The sequence below is a fragment of the Fusarium odoratissimum genome (genome assembly GCF_000260195.1).
Source record: "Fusarium odoratissimum NRRL 54006 unplaced genomic scaffold supercont1.2, whole genome shotgun sequence".
NCBI classification, from domain to species: Eukaryota; Fungi; Ascomycota; class Sordariomycetes; order Hypocreales; family Nectriaceae; genus Fusarium; species Fusarium odoratissimum.
In genome coordinates, this window is record NW_022158688.1 from 443889 (window position 1) to 465744 (window position 21856).

Here is a 21856-nt window from a genome sequence, read left to right on the forward strand (position 1 = left end):
TACATATTGGATTGGAAGCTGAATAGCCGCAATTGCCATGTTGGTTGTAAATTAATTACCGACCTTGTATTGGTGCATTTACCATTGGTGGTCTACAAGTTCGAGATAAAGCATGTCAGCGGCGGAGTGAAGTTACACTTGATATTGCACCGAGATACTGGTAATTCACCCAAAACTGACTGTGCAGAAGGAGATGCGATGCTTGAAACCACATGATCTGAACCACGGCCTCGGAATCGATCCATTGTATTAACTCGACCCTCATATTCCCGTGGGGTCACGAGAACAGACCAGATTATTGAGATAGAGTAATGTCAACCATGACCAAGCAAATACTCCATCAAATACCACTCCATAAACTGGAGTCTCGAAGTTCTTCCTGAGCTTTGCCGAAGACCTACCCCTGGGCTCACATCAATTGGCATTGGCGATTCTGATCCAAGTGGGTCCTCGGCCGGACTCACTCTGAAGCCATCGTGTCAGATTCCCCCAGCTCATTAAAATACGCCTAACTCCGGGGTTCCTCGTGACTGGAGAAGAAGAATTTTCTTATAAAACTATGGTTATTTTGCAAACTCGGCCGAGAATTATGAATAGCCGTCTTTCCGAACACGCGGATGTGCATTCCGAATGCAGTATTCTTCCGCATCGTCCGTTTTGCTCTGCTGGTCACTCATCAGATCGAAAGTCTTATGTAGTGGCGTTGGATTCCAGCAAGTCATCAGACATTTTCAGCTAACTTTTTAGTGAAGCCTCTGACGGCACTGATCCTTCCTTGCCTCTCTGTAGTTCATGGCAAAATGGGATGATTCGTTCTAGATTTTTGAACCTGTCTCATTGTAATGATTACCCAGGACAACCACCACTTGTCTCAGATGTCCCCCGTCCAATGCTGGCACGCCTGCTGATCGACGCTGCCATCCCATCCACACCATCCATCTCATTCTTTCTTCCCCACAACATGCAACAATAGCCATTCATTCCATCTCCTCTTCATGATTCGTCCATTTGCTTTAAATGCCAAACGCAACGTTGAATCCGTTTCGGTTCAGACGGCCAAGACACCCGCCACTGACTCACTTGCTACTGTATGCGAGATCCATGTCCATAGGGTAGCAATCAGGAGAGTAAAAAAAAGAAAGGGTAGCAGTAGAGTTACAATTATGCTTCAGCCATAGAATTGACTTCTCCCTGGGCGCGCCAAGATCGTCAGCTCTACACAGATGCATTGTATATCTATTTCCTGTTTTATAATGGTAACAAGGTCTCGTGATGATGAGCTCCGTGCTCCTTCCGGCTTGGTCTGAACGATAATTCGAGCTTGCTACAAGCTGCATGTATCGTGTGTTTCCCAACGGTCAAGTGTGCATGCGAAAATCCCATCATATCATCAATGGCGACCGCCGCTTTGACATGGCATGATGAAGATCTCGGTTGTTGAAATCAGATCTTATAGGGTAACATACGAAAAAAGCGATGATCAGTGACAATGCAACGGTTTAGCGATTGTCGTTGCTGAAATGTGATTGCTATAAGTTACCCTAGATCTGCAGGGTTGGCTTTCGCGGGGATGTGAATTTCTGGGGTTGTGAGTGAGCATCACCGATCGGACTCCAGATTCTGTCTGACTCGAAGCGAACGCTCCATCATTTGCAAAGTCACCCGCAATGACGATCAATTGATCGGTATGGAGCTCGTCCGTGCTCACAGATCCGATTTGTTCAATAGCTCCCGTATCGCGACTCGATAAGCTCTCTCCATGAAGCTCTCGCGCCAGCAACCTCTGCAGACACTGGGCAGCTTCTATCGCGTTGAGCGGGTCTCAATGATCAATCGCCTTTCATCATACAAGAACTGACTTTCTACAGACAAGATTGCGCCCAGCAGTGGATGCGATCTTGGGCAATGAGCGCGCATTTCTTTTAAATGCTTCGGCGGCCTGACTTGGGAGCTCTCTGAGCATATCGCCAACTCCCTACATCACCGACCTTGCTGGACCCCTCGAACGCGGCGCCATTCACGATGCCGAAAAGCCACGACCATCCAAGTATCACGATCTTATCTCCCCATCAAGGTTGTGAGATCCCGATCATGGCCACCCCACGCCGTTGCTGAAGCAGCGCTCACCCCGTGGCCACGAGGCGCCTTCTCCATGAATAAGTGTCAGGCTGGGTGTGTACCGTTATGCTGGGTTCTGAAGCCATTGACCAGCAGACTGGGAGGCATACGTAGTGCGAGCAGACCGACCTCGGGCTGGGCCGTGTCAACGGTTATTGTTGACGAGTGTCAATGTTTAGATACGATCGCGATGCAGTTGACTCGCGAGATGAGGCTGCTTCGAGATTCGCAATTGAAGCCTTGCGGATATTTAAAAGATGCATTGACCAGAGGTTGTCACCAAGTGGTCTGAGTTGCACAATCTGACCATACCTCAAGAAGCATACTAAAGACAATCCGTCTAGAGAGAGAATTGGAAGTCCAACCTCAAAATGAATCTCTTCGAACTCCGCAGACACAAAACTCCGCCAATATACCACCCACGAACCCCCTCGAAGCTTCAATCTCCGTCAATGCAACCCCTCCATACAACCTAATACGAAAACTTCTGTCCGCAGGACGTAAAACAATAGAACATAATCGAATGGCATGAATGTAACGAGCTGAATAATAACATCCCAGCGTTTAATAACAAACTTTGAATGTTACGCCGTATATAGAAATACCTCCATAAATAAACGGCTTCCAGAACCTTTCTGGTCTTTCTTCCGACTCATGAGCCGAGGCATCTCCACTAGACTCTTAACAATTTTTTATTTTTTCGCCGCTTTGTAAAAGACGTCATTGATACTTATATCATGATGCGTACGTTGCATGCCATTGACTTTTGTTTCATGTGATTTCATCATTCATAATTGTATATTACTCCATTATCAGCTTTGTCCTCAATTGCCTTCAACGTATCCTAACACGACGAACCTCCCAACACCATAACGCAACATCAACAGCTCCTCACAATGGCCGAAATGCAAGCATGGCAAGTCGCCCATCCAGGCCCAATGGAAAAAGTCTTCCACCTCACCACAATCCCCAAACCAACAACCCTCAAGTCCGGCCAGATCCTCGTCAAAGTCTCCCGCGCAGCCCTCAACCCCGCCGACTACAAGGTCTGCGAGCTCGGCGTCGCATCGCGCCTTATAACCTCCTTCCCCAAGATTCCAGGCATGGATCTCAGCGGCCACGTAGTCTCCGTCGCAGAAGACGTGACCGATGCGAAAGAAGGAGATTTCGTACTCGCTAGAGCGTCGCCGACAAAGGCTTGGGGGTCGCTGGCGGAGTATACGGTTTGCGACAGGGAGGGGTATACTGTTATTCCGGAGAGCTTGGATCTGGATCAGGCTGCTGGTGTGGGAACCGCGGGGTTGACGGCGTATCAGACTATTGCGCCGTATGTCAAGAGTGGTGATAAGGTGTTTTTGAATGGTGGCTCGGGTGGTGTTGGACTGTGGGGTATTCAGATTGCCAAGGCGTTGGGATGCTCTGTTACAGTGTCGTGCTCAACGGGCAAAGCAGATCTGTGTAGAAGCTTAGGCGCGGACGATATCATCGACTACAAAACCAGCGACGTTATCGCCGAGCTCAAGAAGCGCGGTCAAGTCTTCAGCCACTGCGTCGACAATGTCGGCGACGCACCTCCCAACCTGTACGCTTCATCAAACGACTTTCTCCTCCCCGGCAGCAGCTTCGTCTTTGTAGGCGGGCACGTCTCAGCCAAGAGTGTTCTCAGCTTAACGACAAACCTTGTACGACCCTCCTTTCTGGGCGGTGTAAAGGCAAAGTTCGTTACGTACGCTACTGCGAACAAGAAGAAGGATCTAGATCAGTTGAGGGATTGGTTGGTGGAGGGCAAAGTCAAGACTGTGATTGATTCGACGTTTGGGTTTAAGGAGGCGGTCAAGGCTTTTGAGCATTTGAAGAAGGGGTCCAGTGGTGGTAAGGTTATGATTCATGTTGAGTAAGGATGGGAATTGTGATACCATGGGTGGCGTTTTGCCATTAGATGTAGACTATGTTACAGTAATGTACTTGTTTGCTTGCGACTGTCGTTGATCACGTTTGTGAAGTACAAGCCGTCTAGCGACAACCCTGATACATGTTATCAATGCCATATTGATGCAGAGACACCCACCAGGACCTTTAACGAGACTCCATAGAGTGATGCATGCGAGATGTGTAGAGTCGGCCGGTCCCAATCGTCATCCCATACCCAGCTGAGCCTGGACTTTGCAGGAGATGGAGATATGGGAGCGGCTGCTGACAATCGGGGCGGATTGTTTGAGCACGGTCTGCCTATCTATGACCAGATCTGAAGCCCAGTCTCAGTCTGCAGGACTGTCGCCTAGTTCAAACCCCCAATAAAGATGTGAGAGAACTGCGCAAGTGTCTCGTGATGGGCCACGAAAGTGCCTTCAAGTAGGGCCATTCCTCAACCTTGATAGAAGATCCGAATCTCCCTCCCCTCTCAAGTCCCCAACCCAGCAGCAAACTTCTTCGCAACCCACGAAGCACCATGCTCCTCATACTCCGCCTTGGTAACAGCCAACCTCTCAATATTCGTATGACACGCCAGATTCGCACCCCCAAACCAAGTATGCGTAACCGGATCCGCAGGCCTCGCAACCCTAACGATACAATCATCCGGCACCCTCTGCACAACCTCCTTCTGCAGCCGCTGAATAAACCCATCAAAATGCGTGTTTCCACCAACAACGATAATGTTGGCTAGTAGAGCAGGCCAGAGACCAATGGGCAGTTCTTGTAGGGATTCGTAGACGAGGTCTGCGAGACCGGGTTGTCGGATCCCAGCGTCTGAAGGGTTGAAGAGGATTTCGGGGACGGTGAAGCGCTCGTTGCGCAGGGTGAGGGCGTCTTCTTCGGATTGGGCTGCTAGTTTTCGGGATTTGGAGTGTCGCGCGGGATCGAAGTCAACGAGGGTTCCTTTGAAGCGCGTGTGGAAATCGGGAAGGATATAGTCTTTGGCAATACCGCCGCCAGACAAATAATCTGGTCGACGTTCGCCCCTCGTTCCCTTCCATGACTTTTCGAGATCGGCTTTGAAGTCGGCGGAGACGTAGCACGATAGTTCTTTCATCTCGTTGACGATGTATGTGTCGTTACGCATATCGAAATGTCGCAGAGAGATCAATCGTGTGAGGTAGTTCGTTAAAACCTTGCCGCCGACATCCAATCGTTTGATAGCGGATTGTAACGGTTGGCCGCGAAGCACTGGTGTGATGGTTGTATGCGAATATCCGGAATCGATGACCATGACGGCTTCGGCGGGGGTGTTAGCGACCGTTGGAGCCTCTTGCGGCGTTCGAAAGATATTCTGCACATCGTGATACGCATTGAACGTCGAGCCTGTCGCAATCAGCATCCCAACCCCATCAGCACATCGCATAGCTTACCTATCCCCCGATAGTAACTTGCAAAGCCATACTCCTCGAAAACAATCTGATCACAATTCGCCTGCAAAATCGGCAGCCCATTCGGCGGCTCAGCGAGTATCAACCTCGCATCCTTAGGCTCAAACTCCTCCCTCTCGAAAATCTCCCTATCCCAAATCTCCTTCTGCGCCTCCCAATTGACAATAAACCCCTTCTCAACAGGCCGTCTGAACTGTATCTCGCCGAAATCGCGACATTTTTCTAGCTCGGATGCGACGTAGATCTTGCGCGTGCGGTCGCGGGCGATCACGTTGGGGATGATCCGGGGTTCGGAGGGGATCGTGGAGGAGTGGATGAGGCCGGCTTTTATGGTGGAGGCGCCGTTGTCGAGGACGAGGGTTGTTGATGGGCCTTTTGGGGGCGCGGGTTTGGGTTTGCGTGGCCCGGCCATGGTGGGAGTTGGAGGATGAGGGAGGTGATGATGGGTTTTTGGAATTGGACGCGATGGATTTGATGGGAGGGGTGTTACGTAAGCCATCATGAGTTGAATTCATGATATGCAGTCATCTTACTCTTGGCATGAGGGAGCTCAATGCTCCTCCGTGATTTAGTTTAGTAACCTGCTGTGTACTCAAACAATTGATGAGAGATTGTGTATTCTCTGTCTCAATCGGCTGGATGTAGAATTCCCGATCGCAAAAATGGCACCTCAAACCCTCTCACGCCTCCATCGTCACCAACATACAGCAACACTCTGTCCAGAGACTCACCACCATAATGAACCCAATCCTGAATCGACCAGCCGACACAATTCATCTCTTCAATCTCATTCCCAGGAAGATCCGTTTCAAACCCCGAGTTGAGGTCAGGCCACAAATGCCATACCTCCTTCATAACAGGCTTCCCATCCAATGTCGCATTCTCACGAAGTTGACTGGGAAACACTCGGATCTTGGGTCCAACTTCTGGAAGAAAATCGCCTAGTGTAAGTCCCCAGATATCCGTAAGACTAGAGAGAATATCTGTGTTGTTGCGATAAAGTGACGCGAGGACTATTGAGTCATCGTCCTGCTCCAGTGCTGCCTCAATGAGAACACTGTGGGCTTGGCCGCTCATGTACCTCTGCTCAAATCTCTTTGACTGCTCACGCGATACTTCATCCGCAGCGGCAACAAAAGTCGAAAGCATAGCATTTGTAAGAATAGGCGCTGCCTTCATCGGACCGGCAGTCAAGATGATGATCGCCAGACCGTAGTCATCAATAAAGCTGAGTTGACTTCTGTAGTTCTGCGCACCGCCACTCTTACCATAGACAGTAACAGCATGAGGATGGCCTGGCGTGAGGCTTGATAGACGCAGTATTTCCCAAGGCATGCCAGTCAAGGTGTATGCATTTCCTGCAAAGGCACTGGGCTTGAGCCAGCCGTTGATCTCCGTTAAAGTCATGTTCAAGGTTCTTGATAGCAAGGCCTGTGAGAACTTTGAGAGATCAGCAAGAGAGGAGACCAACCCCCCTGCACTAATAACAGTCAGTACTCAAAGAGCAGCTTTTACATGATGAACTTACGGAGTGTTCAATTTGTAGTCCGAGCCCCAGCTGCTATCCCCAGACGGAATTACCGCCTTATCATCATTGCCAGGCGAAGGAAAAGTATTGTTCATACCCAGGGGACCTGAAACAATTCCTTCGAGTAACTGTGCATAGGTCTTACCGGTATACAGCTCAAGAGCCATACCAAGGATGACAAAGGCCATGTTTGAGTATGCTGGCCTCTCGTTGGGAGCAGTCTGGGGGTGAGACTCTTTCATTCCTGACAAAATCTCTGAAAGGCATTAGCATAGATCTCAATGCCTTGGAGTTCTTCGTACCTTGTCCTGTACAACCCTTGTTGAGACCTACCACACCACATGGTGGATAGTCGCTGTCCTCAACGGGGGGAAGACCATACGCAAGGAAGACTTCTTTTAGGAGGTAAAAGTCTGAGAACCCATCTGAGGCAAGCGAGTTAGTTCTACACAGAAATAGGCAGAGAATTTTACTGACAGTTTGCTGGCGTACCACCCAAGTACGAAGCCAGCATCCTTAAACTCACATCCCTCCACTGAATCTTTGACTTCCCATCAAGCTCCGGAAGATACTCTGTAACCGGTGCATCAAGATCCATACCGCTCTTTAGGAGCACATAATCCGTAAACACCTTTGTTATAGATCCGATGAGATACTGAGAATCTCTATCGAGCTTCTTGGTACCCTTTGTGTTAGCAGCTGCAAGATGATGGTACTCCCATATCGGCACACCAGGGTCGTCTTGATCCGCGCCTACGACTGCAAGTGAGAACGAGACATTCTCGATGGGCCATCCTGCAGTGATTGAGCCTGAGAGAGCTGCGTTGAGAGTTTCAGTCAAGTTGGCGGCGGCTGCTTGGAAGATTGATGACTTGGCGAGGGCTGTTGGTCTTGGGAGAACAGGACTTTCGGGGCGACATTTGAGCTCCGCTTTAGCGAACTGAGCTGTCAAAGACAGGATTGAAGCGATTGAATGTGAGAGCTTCATGATTGAGACCTCGTGGATAGAAACCGTCTTGTGAGTAACTCTTGTTATCATTCATCATTCCGACGAAAGCAGAGCTCTTATACATTTCATTTCACCCATCATGAAAACAATCAACACCATTCGCGTCCAAAATACGAAATACGAAACAAACGCATCGTCAGATCCATCGTCATTCGATACTGAGATCTCGGAGTGAAGATCTAGATGATCGACACGGCAGTTGTAAGACGGCGTCGCGCTAAAGCAAGGTTGAATGCGAGATACGATGCACATCCCCATATTATTCTCTTGGCCCTGCACAACCACATGAACAACTCCGGCACTCACTTCTCCTCATCATAAGAAATAAATTATCTATTCATAACCCTCAAGTTAAATCTTGGGTGTGTCCATGGCACTGGATATCAACCTCCACCGCACCGCCGTCTCATCCCTCGGCACAACCCCCATATCCTCAACCCGTCTCGCATTAACAAAATCAGGACCGCCGCTCCCCCACGCATAATCCTTCCACTTCCCAAGCGCAGGCCACATCTTTTCTCTCACGAGACTCTCAATTTTTACCTTGCGCTGCGTCGCTTCTTCATCACCTACAAGGCCTACTACGCTCGTCCACAGGGCCCATGTTTCTTCGAGTTCGTCTACGCTGGAAACACCCATGACGCTTACGCCAAGACGGCCTGTGTCGCTGGGATTTATCTTTGTGCCGAACCGTGAGCCTACGCGCGCCCAGTTCTCGAGCGCCCAGCGGATGGCCACTTCTTCGAGATGCTCGCCGGAGTCTTGGGCGATGCTGGAGAGTCTGGCGCATAGGTCGCGGAGTTCTTCTGGGGCAGGATGCCATGCGCGCATGGGGCTGTTGTCGATACCGCGGGTGGTTAATAGTCCCATACCGAGCATGCTGGCGTTCGGTACGCAGTCTACGCCTGCTGCTTGAAAGCGATCTAGCAATGCCTTGTTTCCCAGCTGGCTGTTCTGCACGCAGAAGTTGCTGTACGACATAACAGCGTCCAACGGCTCTCCAGTCTCGCGCAAGATCATCTCCGCCAGCGACGCAAGCGTATCAACTGGATATCCACTGATTCCGACATATCGAACAAGACCTTGATCCCTCAAGTGTCGAAGCTCCGTAACAGCAGCGAGGACCTCCTCCGGCGAAACAAACTCCACATCATGCGTGTACACAAGATCAAGATACGAAGTGCCCAGCCGTTCAAGACTGCGATAAACACTATATCGGATCCAAGCGGGTGAGTAATCAAACTCATCGCCCGCAATGCGCCCAGCTTTCGTGATGAGGAAGTAGTTCTCCCTAGGCGGGGGAGGCGTTAATTTTCGTAGCGCATCGCCGAGGAGGATCTCGGAGGGGCCGTAGTAGGGAGATGTATCGAAGCCGAGGATGTTGTGGGCGAGGGCGCGGCCTACGATGTCGGTGTAGGGCATATGAGTTGGATCGGGATGGTACTGGTGGTTGAACGTTGCTGTTCCGAGGATGAGGGGAGGAATGACCTCCGAGAGAGGTTTTCTTTCGTCGGCCATGGTTAAGATTGAGAGAGGAGAAGAGAATGCGCTTGAGAATTGGATCTGGGAGTCTTGGGTCCGTTATTTTTTGCGGCGTTGGAGTTTTCGGGTAGTGGAGGGGCTCGGCGATATCGGGATCTGATTAAAAACGCAGAATTCACGAAACAAAATTACTGAAGAGATGGAAAATCTCTGTGAGGTCAAGATATCTATCACGAAAGGAAGAAAAGAAAACAAGGGTCCGTTAGTAATTTCAAGGGTCGCCCCTAATCGAGCGATCCATGGCCATCAAGCGCGATCGCGAGCGTATCTGTGTCACTCTGTGATGAATCATTATCAACAGAGATGGAATTTCCCGCCCGACGGACCGACAAGACCAAACCTGAAAGAGAAGTATTGGACCGAGTACGTAATTTGCGCATTCGGTTGCGCCATTTGAGGACCTGACCTGTCAAACGTGCACGTTGTTGTCAATCGTGAGGAGAACAGTGAAGAGAGGGGAATGGGATTGTTTTAAGGTGAGCGATCAGCATTGGAATAGTAAAATAAGGTAGATTAGATCGTGACCCCCAAACGAAACCCCCAAAATGAGTGGATTCACTAACTTGTTCTATTTCCGTTCCATTACCTGTTCTATCGGATCTACTTTGTCTCCGAGCGGGGAGGACTGGGGTGCAGTGGTTCGAGATAGTATCGTGCCATATCTCATCTGAGTCGACTTATTCAAGATTGGAGCGGGAAAAGTGGTATGATTCTAGGAGCCAGTCCTTATCAATTATTGAAGCAAAAGTGGTGAGTATCTGAAAAGAGTCGAGTTTCATCCAATCCATATTTTACGCCCCGACTCCAAAACCAACCAGCAAAGAAAACAACAAGAGTGGAAAATCCGAATACGCTTCATCATGACGCCTCGCTCAGTCCACTTTCCAAGGGGACTCCATTCATATTCCAGGGACCTTGTAGATGCGCCAAGTCATTTACTGTACCATGATCAGATGTGAGGTTGCATTGGTCCTTGGTTGACACATGTCAAATACGTGGTGCATCAGACTCGACTGAGACCACGACCTCGACAGAAACACCCTGTAAAGCAAGTTAGATGATGCAAACGAATAATGATCAGAATAACATACAGTCGCACTAGAAACAGTCAGTAAGAATTCTGTTGCGTGGAAGATTGGGGAAACTTACAAAGGCGCTTGATGATCCTTCATTGTGAATGAGACAGTATCCGCCGCCGCACTTTTTGCAAAACTTTTGCGTGCGTTCAATACAATCATTGCACTAGATACCAATTAGCTTCCATATTCAGTGACAGTAAAAGGTGGCGCACATTGATGCCGCATTCCCAGCAGCTTCGCGAAACATGTCTCTTCACATCATCACCACCACCAAAAGGATGATAACATGTCTCACACCACCACTTATTACACGCAACACAAAACCTATCCCTCAAACAATCAGCACACCTCGGCACGAAATTCTCATGTCCCGGGCGCGGCGTTGTGGCAGCCTGCACGGATGACGAGAGGATCGGCGGCGGAGCTAGCAGCGGTAGCGAAGAGCAGTGCGTCTCAGCCGTCATGACACCCTCAGGCGCTTTGCCACAGCCTGCGCAGCCGCCCACGGAGAACGTAGCGACCGCTGGGCTGCACGGCGAGGAGACGCTGCAGGACCCAAAGGCTGGTGAGCTGGCGTGGCGAGGACCTTGGCAGAGCACTGCGTCGAAGGAGATTAGGCTCTGGCAGGCGAGCATGCATTGCGCCCAGTCGTCCATGTCGCTGGTGCTGTTGAGGACACGGCCCTTTTTGGACCACCAGGCATCGGAATCGTTGGCCTGCGCATTTTCATCGCAGGGCATGGGGCCAAAGACGTAGACTGCTTTGAGTCGTGGGGTGTTCTCTGGTCGTGAGCTTCGACAGGCGTATGCTAGCGCTGCGCGAAGCTTGCCGTGGTTCAGGTTATTGACGCCGCGGATCGAGAGCATGCGCACGCTGTATGACGGATCGTTGACGATCTCATGGCACAGCTCAGCTGTGACAGAGAGTCCGTCGAGGATTAGAGATTGAACATCACGAAGAATATCCCGTTGTCGTAGGGTAGAGAATATGCCCCTCAAGGGCCCGGCGTAGAAGCTATGGATCCTGTGAGCTAACAGCCGTTTTAAAGTGGTCGCAGCGCAAAGGACAAGGGTACAGTGGACACGAGCAATGGAGTATGGATGGACTCACTCATCTTCAGTCAGGTAATCAGAAAGAGTGACATTATGCCAAACTGCAAGATTGCGCTCTGTTTCTTTATGCGCGCCTTCGCAATGCGCTGTCTTGACCCGTGTAAGATCGATGTGACGAAAGACACCGGGTGTTTCGTGGAGGAGGTAACGAATATCGCGACAGGTTGCGGCGAGGTTTAAAAGGCCTGATACGGGGAGGTAGGGAAGGGTATGACGAAGGACGAGAGAATTGTATAGAGTGTCAAAGAGGGTCAAGCCCTTTGTTTGGATCTGAGTGATCTCTGCGCGCGTTTGGTGGTCGACGATAACTTGGCTCATGTCAGGCTGGCATGAGTATTACAAGAGGTTGGGTATTCGATGATGGAGCAGCCCAACTGGCAAGGAGGGCTAATGGGGGATATAAGGGGGAAAATGATAGAGAAAGAGAGGAGGAGTCATGAGGGTTGGTGGTGAAGGATATATAGCTATACACGGAGTACACATGTTGAGACAAGACATGAGGGATGGGCCGTGTCATGCCAGCGGCCAAAGCGGCAATGATTTACTAGGAACAGATTTGGTCTGGGGGAGATATGCGCCGTTTGGGTGGGATGGGGACGTGCCCGGGATAATACAAAGATGGTCTGAGATGAGATTGGATTGGCGAGCCAAGTTCAGGTGGCTCGGAGGGTTTAACATGCTGCACGTTGTGAGTCAAGCTACAGAGGTACGGAGCGCAATTACATTACACAAGCTTGTTAGTTAAAAGCTTGGATGATCAAGTGGGGGACTCAACTCAACAACACCAAAAGAAGATACATAAAAAAAAAAAAAACGTTCCGGCTGAACCGGATACAGAATAACGGCATGCATAGTACAACGGTAGGAGGATGTGAATGTGAGAGGGGGGGTCTTGGAGATCGGCCCGTGTGAGCAGTCGATGTGGGGATTGGATGCATCTTCCAAGGTGAGAGAATCGGCCAGACTGATGATATCTTGACAAGATGGCATCACCAAAAAGACTAAGGTTGGGGGATCTTATCTCTCGAGGCGCACCATTCAATAGCTGAGCTTTGCGGCGGGAGCTAACGAGCATGGGTAGGTTCGTGTAGGGGTCCTTTCAACTCCGTAGATCAAAAGAGCCCCCTTTGGCGGGTAAAATGAGCTGTGCCACATTTGAGAGAGAGAAGGTGTACGGCTACCCTGATCAACATACCAGGTCTTTTGCAGATCCTACATTTCGGCGTCCGAAATTGCCAAGATAAGCTCTGGTGCAGGGAAATGATGAAATGAGCATCTTTTCAGGGCATACAGTCTTTCAAATTAGTTGGCTCAGTCGCAAAGAAAGCTTGGAACTAGTAGTGTCAATCTAACCAAGCTCTGTATATCTCGTCGGTCCGGGGATGCATTGCCGGGTCTCATCATGACCGCTTGAATTCAGCCATCATGGATGGGTTGCGCTGCATTGAGCCATTCTGTGGGGGTCAAAACACACAAACACCAACTCTGTTTCACTCAGAGTCGCGGACTTGTAAGAGCGGTGAATAAAAAAAAAGAGATGTTTGGGGTCTTTGTTTCGATCGACGTTATGGCCATGCAGATTGCCAAGACGGATCTGCTGGGTGATTATGCTCTGTGCCGCGCCCTCATTATACTGGAATTACGCGTAGTTGCTTAAGCCACGTTGCAACGCTGATGATCACTGAACAACAACATTACTGGCGATGCATTGCTGGGTTGTCTTGCTACGTGTAAAGTGAGGCGGGATGCTCCCCGGGCTACACGGAAACTTGATCAATGTTTTAAACAGGGTATGAGGCTATAGTCTGTAGTCTAATTTTAACCATGATATTAAGAGTTGAGCATTGTCTGTGCTTTGAGTCAACTCATGATACGGATCTGCGAGACCTAATGATAGCTCTGATACCGGATGCGTACGAGGTGGACAGCTTGTCAAAGCGATGTGCTTGCGGTGTCGGTGTTTTCTTAGTCCGTCGGAGATCGGATTTCCGATTATGCAAGGCCAGTAGGCAGCTCAGATCTGATGCGTCTGTCTTCTGGACGATGCTGGAAGAACGTCACCGAAATGGCTGACTGAGCATCGCCGCTGAGAGTCTGTTTCTCGTGATTCAGTCGGTATTAACAACATTTTGGATTTCAAGCAAAAAATAGTTTTAAATGATATTGTCATTTCTATCTCTGTTTCTCGCTTTATGACTATCATATTTCGTGCTTGATTCTACTACTACGTAATTGCATCTTATCAACCCCCACCATCTCATTCCAGGCCCTCACATCATAACTTCTACACATTACAGCCCAATCATGGAAGAGCCTGCACCCCTGCGCTGGTCGAGCGCATTACCCGTGATAAGTCCCTCTGCCATAGCGACCAAGAATCTTCGCGGCGACAAGATTCTTCTTCCACAATCTGCTCTTGAACAACTTTTAGCTGCGGCGCGATCTCGACCTTCGACAACGACTGCCCGATCAGATCCATGGTCATATTCCTCGAGCGACGCCGATACCGCACAACAACTACCGAATCCTTTAATATTCCGACTTGTGAATCCTAAGAATAAGAATGCTGTCTTTGCGGGTATCAGAGAGTTTTCAGCGTCGGAGGGAACGTTGGGGTTGAGTCCGTGGTTGACGGAAGCTTTGGGTATTCAGGAAGATGAATGCGTGTCGCCGAAAGAGGTGATAGATCTGGAACAAGACACAGCGCAGAACAGCGAACGAATGGACGTGGATGGCATTCAGATCAAAGTCGAGGCGCGACAACTTCCCAAGGGCACATACGTTCGACTCAGACCCTTAGAAGCAGGCTACAACCCCGATGACTGGAAACCACTACTCGAGCGACAATTACGAGAGAACTTTACAACACTAAGCAAAGGCTCAATGTTGGCAGTAAAGGGTGCGCGCGGGGAGGAGTTCAAGTTGCTCGTGGATAAGGTCGCTCCCGAGGGAGATGGCATCTGTGTCGTGGACACGGATCTCGAAGTCGATATCGAAGCTCTGGACGAGGAACAAGCGCGAGAAACATTACGACGAATCATGTCTGCGCAAAGAGGATCTACGGATGGAAGTTCTACTGGTGGAGAGATTGACATTTGGAAGGCTGTTGAGGGGCAGGTTCTTGAGGGTGAATACGTCGATTACGTGCTTCCCTCGTGGAACAAATCACAACCTCTTGCGATTGAGCTTACTACCGGCGAAGACGAAGATGCGCTCGATTTATTTGTTACACCGAAATCTTCGCGACAACGAGCGCTGCCACGAGAAAGTGTTCATGTCTTTGGGGATTTTTCACCGGCGGTTGATGGGGTCAAGAGGATTGTGATAAGTCCTACGAATGTGGAACTGGAGGGAGCGGAGCAGATCACAATATCAGTTCATGGATACAGACATCCAGACGCTACGGAATCTCCGAAGACATTGCAGTACTCGCTACGAGCCAAGGTGGACTTACAAGACGCCAAGGACGGAACGAATGGGCCATCCAATGGGGCCGGCGAACAAGAACACTCTCCCGATGAGGAGCCGTGTAGTAACTGTTTACAATTCGTCCCCAAGCGGACGATGGTGCTACACGAAAACTTTTGTCGGCGAAACAATGTTGTTTGCCCCAAGTGCAAATCCGTGTTCAAGAAGGGCTCTCCGGAGTGGGAAGCACATTGGCATTGTGAAAAGGACAGTGCTTTTGGGAACTCGACGCAGAGCAAGGCGAAGCATGACGATATCTTTCACACGGAGCGACAATGCCCAAACTGCGAGTTTTCGACGAATTCAATGGCTGATTTGGCGCGACATCAGACGAGCGTGTGTCCTGGGAAGTTGATCCTCTGTCGGTTCTGTCATCTTGAGGTTCCTCAAGAAGGGGATCCCTTCAATCCAAGTCCAGAGGTCGTTCTGTCTGGATTAACAGCTCACGAACTTGCAGATGGAACACGGACAACAGAGTGCCATCTTTGCGACAAGATCGTTCGTCTGAAAGATATGGAGACACATCTCAAACACCACGAACTCGACAAAGTATCTCGCCTCAAACCCCCAATCTGCCGCAACGCCAACTGCGGAAGAACAATGTTCGGCGTCGGATCAAGAGGCCAAGTCCGTCAAACAGCCTCCACTGATCAAGCCTCCAACGACATCGGTCTCTGCTCAATCTGCTTCGGGCCCCTATACGTCAGCATGCACGACCCTGAAGGCAAAGCCCTCAAACGACGCATCGAGCGACGCTATCTCGGACAACTCATGACAGGCTGTGGAAAATCCCACTGCGCGAATCCATGGTGTAAAACAGGACGCGCAAACGCAGGTCTTGAGGCGAAACCGTCCAGTGCGAGGGAGGTTCTACCGCTGGTGAAGCCGCTGCTGGGCGATGTGACGAATATGGATGCGCCGCTGTGGTTTTGCACGGATGAGGGGAGTCAGAGGGGGAGGAAGCTGGCGGAGATGATGGCGGAGGAGGGGGTTTGGGATGTTGAGTGGTGTATTGCTGCGGCGGAGGCTGAGAAGGGGAGTTTGGAGAGGATGAGGGACTGGTTGCAGGCTTGGGCGCCTACGAAGTAGGGTTGTGTATAATTTGATGATTATGATGATGTGGTGTTGGGGCGATGAGGATAGAGATAGACGGTATAGAGCACGCTACAACTGCAACCACTTTGACAATATGATAAATATGGATCAAATCGCAAAGCTTAGCTTCTAAGATGCCGAATACGGATTTGAAGACGACGCATAGTTACATTCACATCACCATCCGGATCATTCGGAGGAGGTCAGACGATGGTCTGATTCTCACCAGCATAACTGTAATTCCTGAAATCACAATTACTCTGTCCATAATTATATGCATAATTCGAAACACTTATCAGTCATCTTGAAAAAGATCCATGTGAAACAGAAATGCTTGTTTCTTGATTTTTGACATTCTGGGTTCAAGGATCTTCACCTTTAGTGACGGCCCATGACGTTGATGGGCGATGCCGAGTCAGGACTGCAGATCTGTGAGAAATGTCGAAACAAAAAAGAAAAAAAGAAAATACAGAGCACAAGTCCAGGGTAAAGCTGTTAATTACTGAGCTGATGATGATGCGGGCCTCAATCCGCAAGAGATACAGGTGAGGAGATACTGGTTGGCATGGAATATCACCATGTTCAAGGTTTACACCAAGAGATAGCTCTGCCAGGATAGCTTACGACGCTTGTAGGGTTGGAAGGTTCTCCAACTTGAGCGAGTGAGTTGTCAACGTCAATGTCAATTCGATTCCTCAGTCATCAACTTGAGACATACCTTGCTCTCCCCTTCAACACCAACAAATCTCTATCTTGCTCTTCTTTTTTACTTCTCTCTTTCTATTGAATAGCTTCGCGCTACCCCGCGGACTAAGGTACCCTTTTCTCACCATTTACCCACCCGCCTGGCTCGCGGGCTCCAGTATCCGATCTCAGCTAAACCAGGTCCAGAACTTGTTACCCAGCAGGGACCACCAGCTGTTCTAGGCTTTAGCTTCAGCACCCTACGGCCGTTGTTACAGGCTGCCTCCTCCCCCCAACCTCATCTCAATTGATTTGATTCATCAACAACCAACAACGTCCGTTATCGCTCCACTCTCATCCATTATCATCATCCTTTCAAAACTCCAACTTTCTTTGATCACGATACATACACATCAACGACTGAGCTACAGTATTGCTGGCAAATATCCCCCAGGCTGTCAATACCACCTTCTCCATACACTATCGGCCCAAGCGAGATGCCCTCTGTGGTGACCCCCGTCGTCTGACGCCCGGCCCCTCCCCCATTCTATCGTGTCCCCATTTCCATCAGCTCCAATCCCCATCCCAACCCATCGCGGGACATTCGGTAACCCTTCCTATCGAGACAAGCTCCTTGCTCTTGTCTCACTCGATATCGCTCAACACAACACAATTCAAACCTCAAACTTCTTCTCCTCATCCACTAAGGTACTCTCTCTTTTTCCTCACGATTATCGTTGACGACAACACCCCTGCCCTGGTCCACGCCAGATAAGGCCAGCCCAAGTGCGCGATCGCGCCACATAACCCAGCCGCTGTCGTCTTCTCTTTCACATCTTCACCATGGGTAATTCCAACACAAAAGAGTCTCGCCCCGAGGGCGATCCTCGTCAATATGCAGGTCCCGGCGATCCTTCAGTACGCGAGCATTTACAAAACACCAGCTCGAGGTCGAACCGACGAATGAGCAGAGCCGAGATAAACATCTTTGGTATCGGTCCCAGTTCCTCCCGCAATCGTGAACAACCAGATGCTCCCTTTGAGCGTCGCGAAACAAAGCAGGAGCGTGAGGCGAGGAGGTTAGAAAGGGAGCGCGTGGCTCGAGCAAAGGAACGGGAGAGGAGTATGCGCGAAGAGCACGTTGATGGAGGTTATCTGGTAACATTGGGCACCTACACCGGTACTGAGGACTTTAGCAAGCCTGTCGTGAGGCAGCTACAGGTGCGTTCTTTGTTTCGTTTGATCTTATCGGTAAGCTGACATCACCCAGATAGAGAGAAAGCTTGCGCCATTCTGGCGAGGCCTTAATGATTGGTCTTCGAGCTGGGCCGAGCATCAACTCGTCGCTGCAGCCCGTGGCCTTCCTATCCCCCCCGCCGATGCGCCTCCCGACCCAGAACTCATCCCGCAACCTCCTCCCGCAGAGAACCCATCGTCTTCGAGCCAGAACCTCCAGAATTTGACGGTGCCTATGGGACCTAGGACACTTTCTGCCGCATCGGATCGCAGCGGATCGAACACAGGTTCCGCTCTCCCTTCGCCGTCGACACCTGGAGCAAGCAAGTCGCCTTTCAAGCCACGAGCCAAAGCTCTTGCCGCTGCCCTCAGCGGTGGTTCTCGAAATGCCTCGTCAACCGATTTGTCGCCAAAGGAGATCGCTCTTCCTCATGATCCCTTTGTGAACGGCCAACCCATGGAGGTTTTCCTTTACAAAGATGCTGAGGAGTGCCCTATCTGCTTCCTGACATATCCGCCTTACTTGAACCGCACCAGATGCTGTGACCAAAATATCTGCAGCGAATGTTTCGTTCAGATCAAGCGCGCTGATCCTCACCTTCCTGAGCATCATCCCAACGGTGAAGCTCGGGATCCTAATGAAGGTCTCAACCCGGACGACCCGCCCGAGATGCTTATCTCGGAGCCCTCGGCATGCCCCTACTGCCAACAGCCTGAATTTGGCGTCACATACGACCCTCCCCCCTTCCGCCGGGGTCTTGCGTACTCGAGCGGCCCATCACACGGCACAGCCATGTCTTCGCAGACTTCACTAAACAGCACACTGCAGACCCCACCCACACCCGGCCGTCGACGCGCACATAGTTTGTCTGCGAACGCGCCGAATGTCATCACCACCGATCGCGTGCGTCCCGATTGGGCGGCGAAACTTGCATCAGCGAGGAACCACCAAGCACGAAGAGCTGCAGCGGCCACTGCCCTTCACACAGCTGCATTTCTCATGGGCGGAAACGAACAGAGATCGATTCTTCGCCCGGGTCGATTTGGCCGAAGGAACACTGGAAACAACGATTCAAATGCTAGTCCCAGCCCCAGCGGACAGGGCCAAGCAGACGGTGCACAGGACGACGCGAGCGAGGGGCCGGAACCTGGAGCTAGAGGATCTTCACGGAACGGTACAGGACGAAGGAGTCGCATGGACGAACTTGAGGAGATGATGTTTATGGAGGCAGTTCGTCTTTCTCTAGCTTCTGAAGAAGAGCGCAAACGTAAGGAGGAAAAGGCTATTCGAAAGGAGACTAAGAGACGAGAGAAGGAGGAACGTAAAGCCGCCAAGAAGGGTGGACATCCATACAGCGGAAGTGCAAGTGGTGCGAGTGCTAGTAGCTTGTCACTCGGAGGATTGGGTCGACGACGAGGCAACAGCACTGCCAGCAATCTCCGTGTAGAAGCTACCATGTCTAGGGCATCACAAGCTTCGAGCGCACCGGATTCGCCAGCAGAGCCAAAGGCTAAGGACGATGGGCCCGCTGGAAAAGGCAAGGGAGTGGATCGAGGCACGTCTGATAACCAGGCTGGACCAACATCATCATCGAGTTCTCTGCCACTACCGGCTGGGCCTTCGCGTGGAGGATCACATCTTAGGCAGATGAGCAATGCCTCCTCAGTTGGGTCATCAGTCAACGATAGCCCGGTTGGCACATACACGGGACCCGACTACCTGGGCGCCGACTTAGGTCCTCGGTCTAGTGGGCTGAGCCTTGGTGCTTACAGCGACGATGGAGAACGCGACGGCGGAAGCGCCGGATCTGAGCCCATGTTCAACTTTAGCAGTCTCGCTCAGATGGTTGGTGCCGATCTCGAAAACGGACAAATGCACCGCAACGATGAGGGAGAGTCTCACGATACACATGGTCGACCACTCTCACAAGTGAAGGAGGATGAGAAGGAGGACGCAGAGGCAGAGCACGTTGAGGGTGTGACAACTGCTAAGACAGAAGTTGTCCCTAGTTCTCTTGCTGCCCCAGCTGTTATGATCACACCGGAAACTCCCGCGGCTGTGGATGAAGCAGAACATGAAGCTAAGCAACTCGGACATTCTGAAATTACAACGGTGACGGGTCGACCTGCTACAGAACAGAGACACATTTAAATGGGCTTTTTGTCAGGGAAGAGGGGGATTTTGGGATGCATAGGCTTTTAAAGATACGAGAAGCGTTGTCGAGGAATGTACTTTGTATGAGGGAGCATCATGTGTAGTAGCGTATACAAATAGTGGGCATGTAATATCTATGCCACGAGGATCATCACAATGCTCAATCGCTCGACTGGTATCAAATGTTTATTCTTTAGTTCGTGGTCTGTCTATGTCTTCTTGACTTCAACCTTGAACTTCTCCATCCACTCACTAAACTCATCACTCTCGCCCTCCCACCCAAGCTTCAAAACCTCGCTAACACCAACCGCACTCTCAAAACACTCCTCCATGAGTCTATCGATCTCTTCCGCATCAAGCTCGTAAAACGCACCAGCCAAATCCCCAAAATTATCCGGCAACGTCTCGAGAACACTCGCTGCTTTGTCCAGCTTGGAGGGAATGTCGCCCGTGGTGGTGTCCTTGGGAAGTTTCTTGAAGCGCCTCTTGGAAATGGCTTGGTATAGAAGAACGATCATTCGTAAACGCTTGAGAGTTGAGTCAAGACGGGGTCGGATCTTATCGGGGTCGGATTTTGGGATGGCGGAGGAGGAGTTCATCAAGTCGTCGACCATTTCTTGCTCCGTGAGCGACGCATTGTTCATATCATCGGCCAGACCATCAACATCATCTTCATCATCCTCCTCCTCTCCCCACTCCTTCAACTCCTCCATAACATCCTTCAGCGTATCCCTCCACTCCTCCGCCTTTCTGACATAAAAGCCCCCAACCCCCAGATCCGCGAGCTTAACAACCTCATCACACGCACTCCAAAGCTTGCCCGTCAAAACAAGACTTCCCTTGCTCCCATCCCTCCCCAGAGCAGGTATAACCTTCCCATCATCAGGAACACGCTTCAACAAACCCCACAGCTCAACGAGGACCTTTTGGCAGCGGTATGCTAGTTCTTTCCGCACGACGCTCGTGTAGAGATCGGGGGTGCAGGCCTGCGCGGCGGTGGCGAGGCCAGGGATGGGGCCCTTTATGAGCTCGCGGATCACGGTGCTGATGGCGCTTGGGGTGAAGGGGTCGTTTATTATGAGAAGGGAGATCTTGGTTGAGTGGGCGCGGATGAGGAGGGATGTGTCGCGAGCGAGGGATAGGGCGTTTATGGAGGTTGTTTCGGGGGAGGAGGAGGAGGGTGTTGCTGGGGTTAGTGGGTTTCGTTGGATGGTGGTGAGTGTTGATTGGAGCTGTTCGAGGAGGGTTGTAGCTGTCGCTATGAGTGTAGCAAGAGCCTTGCGAGACTCTTCATCGTTCGGCGCCATATTGATTGACCAGAGTATGAGATAGTGTATGTGTAGATGGTGATGATGCGTCACAGTTTTGCTGGTGTTGGAGGGGTTGACTTCTTCTTTTTTCTCGTCCCCCACCTTTAGTGCCCTTCCTCCCCAGGAACGGATTTACTTCCGCGTCTCAGATCCTC

The 21856-nt window shown here is 50.7% G+C and overlaps 8 protein-coding genes across 11 annotated transcripts; 3 read left to right on the plus strand and 5 right to left on the minus strand.

The window, feature by feature from the left end:
• Positions 1-1526: 1526 nt before the first annotated feature.
• On the minus strand, positions 1527-5930 carry FOIG_01756 (actin-like protein arp-6). Its single transcript, XM_031198732.1, has 2 exons — positions 5466-5930; positions 1527-5418 (listed from the first exon to the last, which is right to left on the minus strand). Exons 1-2 carry the CDS (start codon positions 5893-5895, stop codon positions 4520-4522), a joined length of 1329 nt encoding a protein of 442 aa, XP_031070769.1. The 5' UTR covers positions 5896-5930; the 3' UTR covers positions 1527-4519.
• FOIG_01757 (uncharacterized protein) lies at positions 1575-4097 on the plus strand. Its single transcript, XM_031198733.1, has one exon. It carries the CDS (start codon positions 3015-3017, stop codon positions 4014-4016), a length of 1002 nt encoding a protein of 333 aa, XP_031070770.1. The 5' UTR covers positions 1575-3014; the 3' UTR covers positions 4017-4097.
• Positions 5931-6110: 180 nt separating the features above from the next.
• On the minus strand, positions 6111-8135 carry FOIG_01758 (uncharacterized protein; the record flags this gene model as incomplete). Its single annotated transcript, XM_031198734.1, has 4 exons — positions 7489-8135; positions 7314-7436; positions 7012-7267; positions 6111-6963 (listed from the first exon to the last, which is right to left on the minus strand). The coding sequence occupies exons 1-4, from the start codon at positions 8048-8050 to the stop codon at positions 6111-6113; spliced, it is 1794 nt and encodes a 597-aa protein (XP_031070771.1). The 5' UTR covers positions 8051-8135.
• Positions 8136-8294: 159 nt separating this feature from the next.
• Positions 8295-10076, minus strand: FOIG_01759 (uncharacterized protein). Its single transcript, XM_031198735.1, has one exon. The coding sequence runs from the start codon at positions 9536-9538 to the stop codon at positions 8372-8374; it is 1167 nt and encodes a 388-aa protein (XP_031070772.1). The 5' UTR covers positions 9539-10076; the 3' UTR covers positions 8295-8371.
• Positions 10077-10156: 80 nt separating this feature from the next.
• FOIG_01760 (uncharacterized protein) lies at positions 10157-12358 on the minus strand. Of its 4 annotated transcripts, XM_031198737.1 has the most exons (5): positions 11752-12358; positions 10854-11655; positions 10712-10804; positions 10654-10660; positions 10157-10603 (listed from the first exon to the last, which is right to left on the minus strand). In XM_031198737.1, the coding sequence occupies exons 1-5, from the start codon at positions 12069-12071 to the stop codon at positions 10566-10568; spliced, it is 1260 nt and encodes a 419-aa protein (XP_031070774.1). In that variant the 5' UTR covers positions 12072-12358; the 3' UTR covers positions 10157-10565. The 4 variants fall into 4 exon arrangements, with proteins under 4 accessions (XP_031070774.1, XP_031070773.1, XP_031070775.1 ...); XM_031198738.1 differs by having other exon boundaries at positions 10256-10660; XM_031198736.1 differs by having other exon boundaries at positions 10157-10804.
• Positions 12359-13818: 1460 nt separating this feature from the next.
• Positions 13819-16493, plus strand: FOIG_01761 (uncharacterized protein). The gene has a single exon (XM_031198740.1). The coding sequence runs from the start codon at positions 14058-14060 to the stop codon at positions 16308-16310; it is 2253 nt and encodes a 750-aa protein (XP_031070777.1). The 5' UTR covers positions 13819-14057; the 3' UTR covers positions 16311-16493.
• A 112-nt stretch (positions 16494-16605) lies between these two features.
• Positions 16606-21773, plus strand: FOIG_01762 (uncharacterized protein). The gene is made up of 2 exons (XM_031198741.1): positions 16606-18221; positions 18271-21773. The coding sequence occupies exons 1-2, from the start codon at positions 17844-17846 to the stop codon at positions 20386-20388; spliced, it is 2496 nt and encodes an 831-aa protein (XP_031070778.1). The 5' UTR covers positions 16606-17843; the 3' UTR covers positions 20389-21773.
• On the minus strand, positions 20430-21762 carry FOIG_01763 (uncharacterized protein). The gene has a single exon (XM_031198742.1). It carries the CDS (start codon positions 21696-21698, stop codon positions 20601-20603), a length of 1098 nt encoding a protein of 365 aa, XP_031070779.1. The 5' UTR covers positions 21699-21762; the 3' UTR covers positions 20430-20600.
• Positions 21774-21856: the final 83 nt, after the last annotated feature.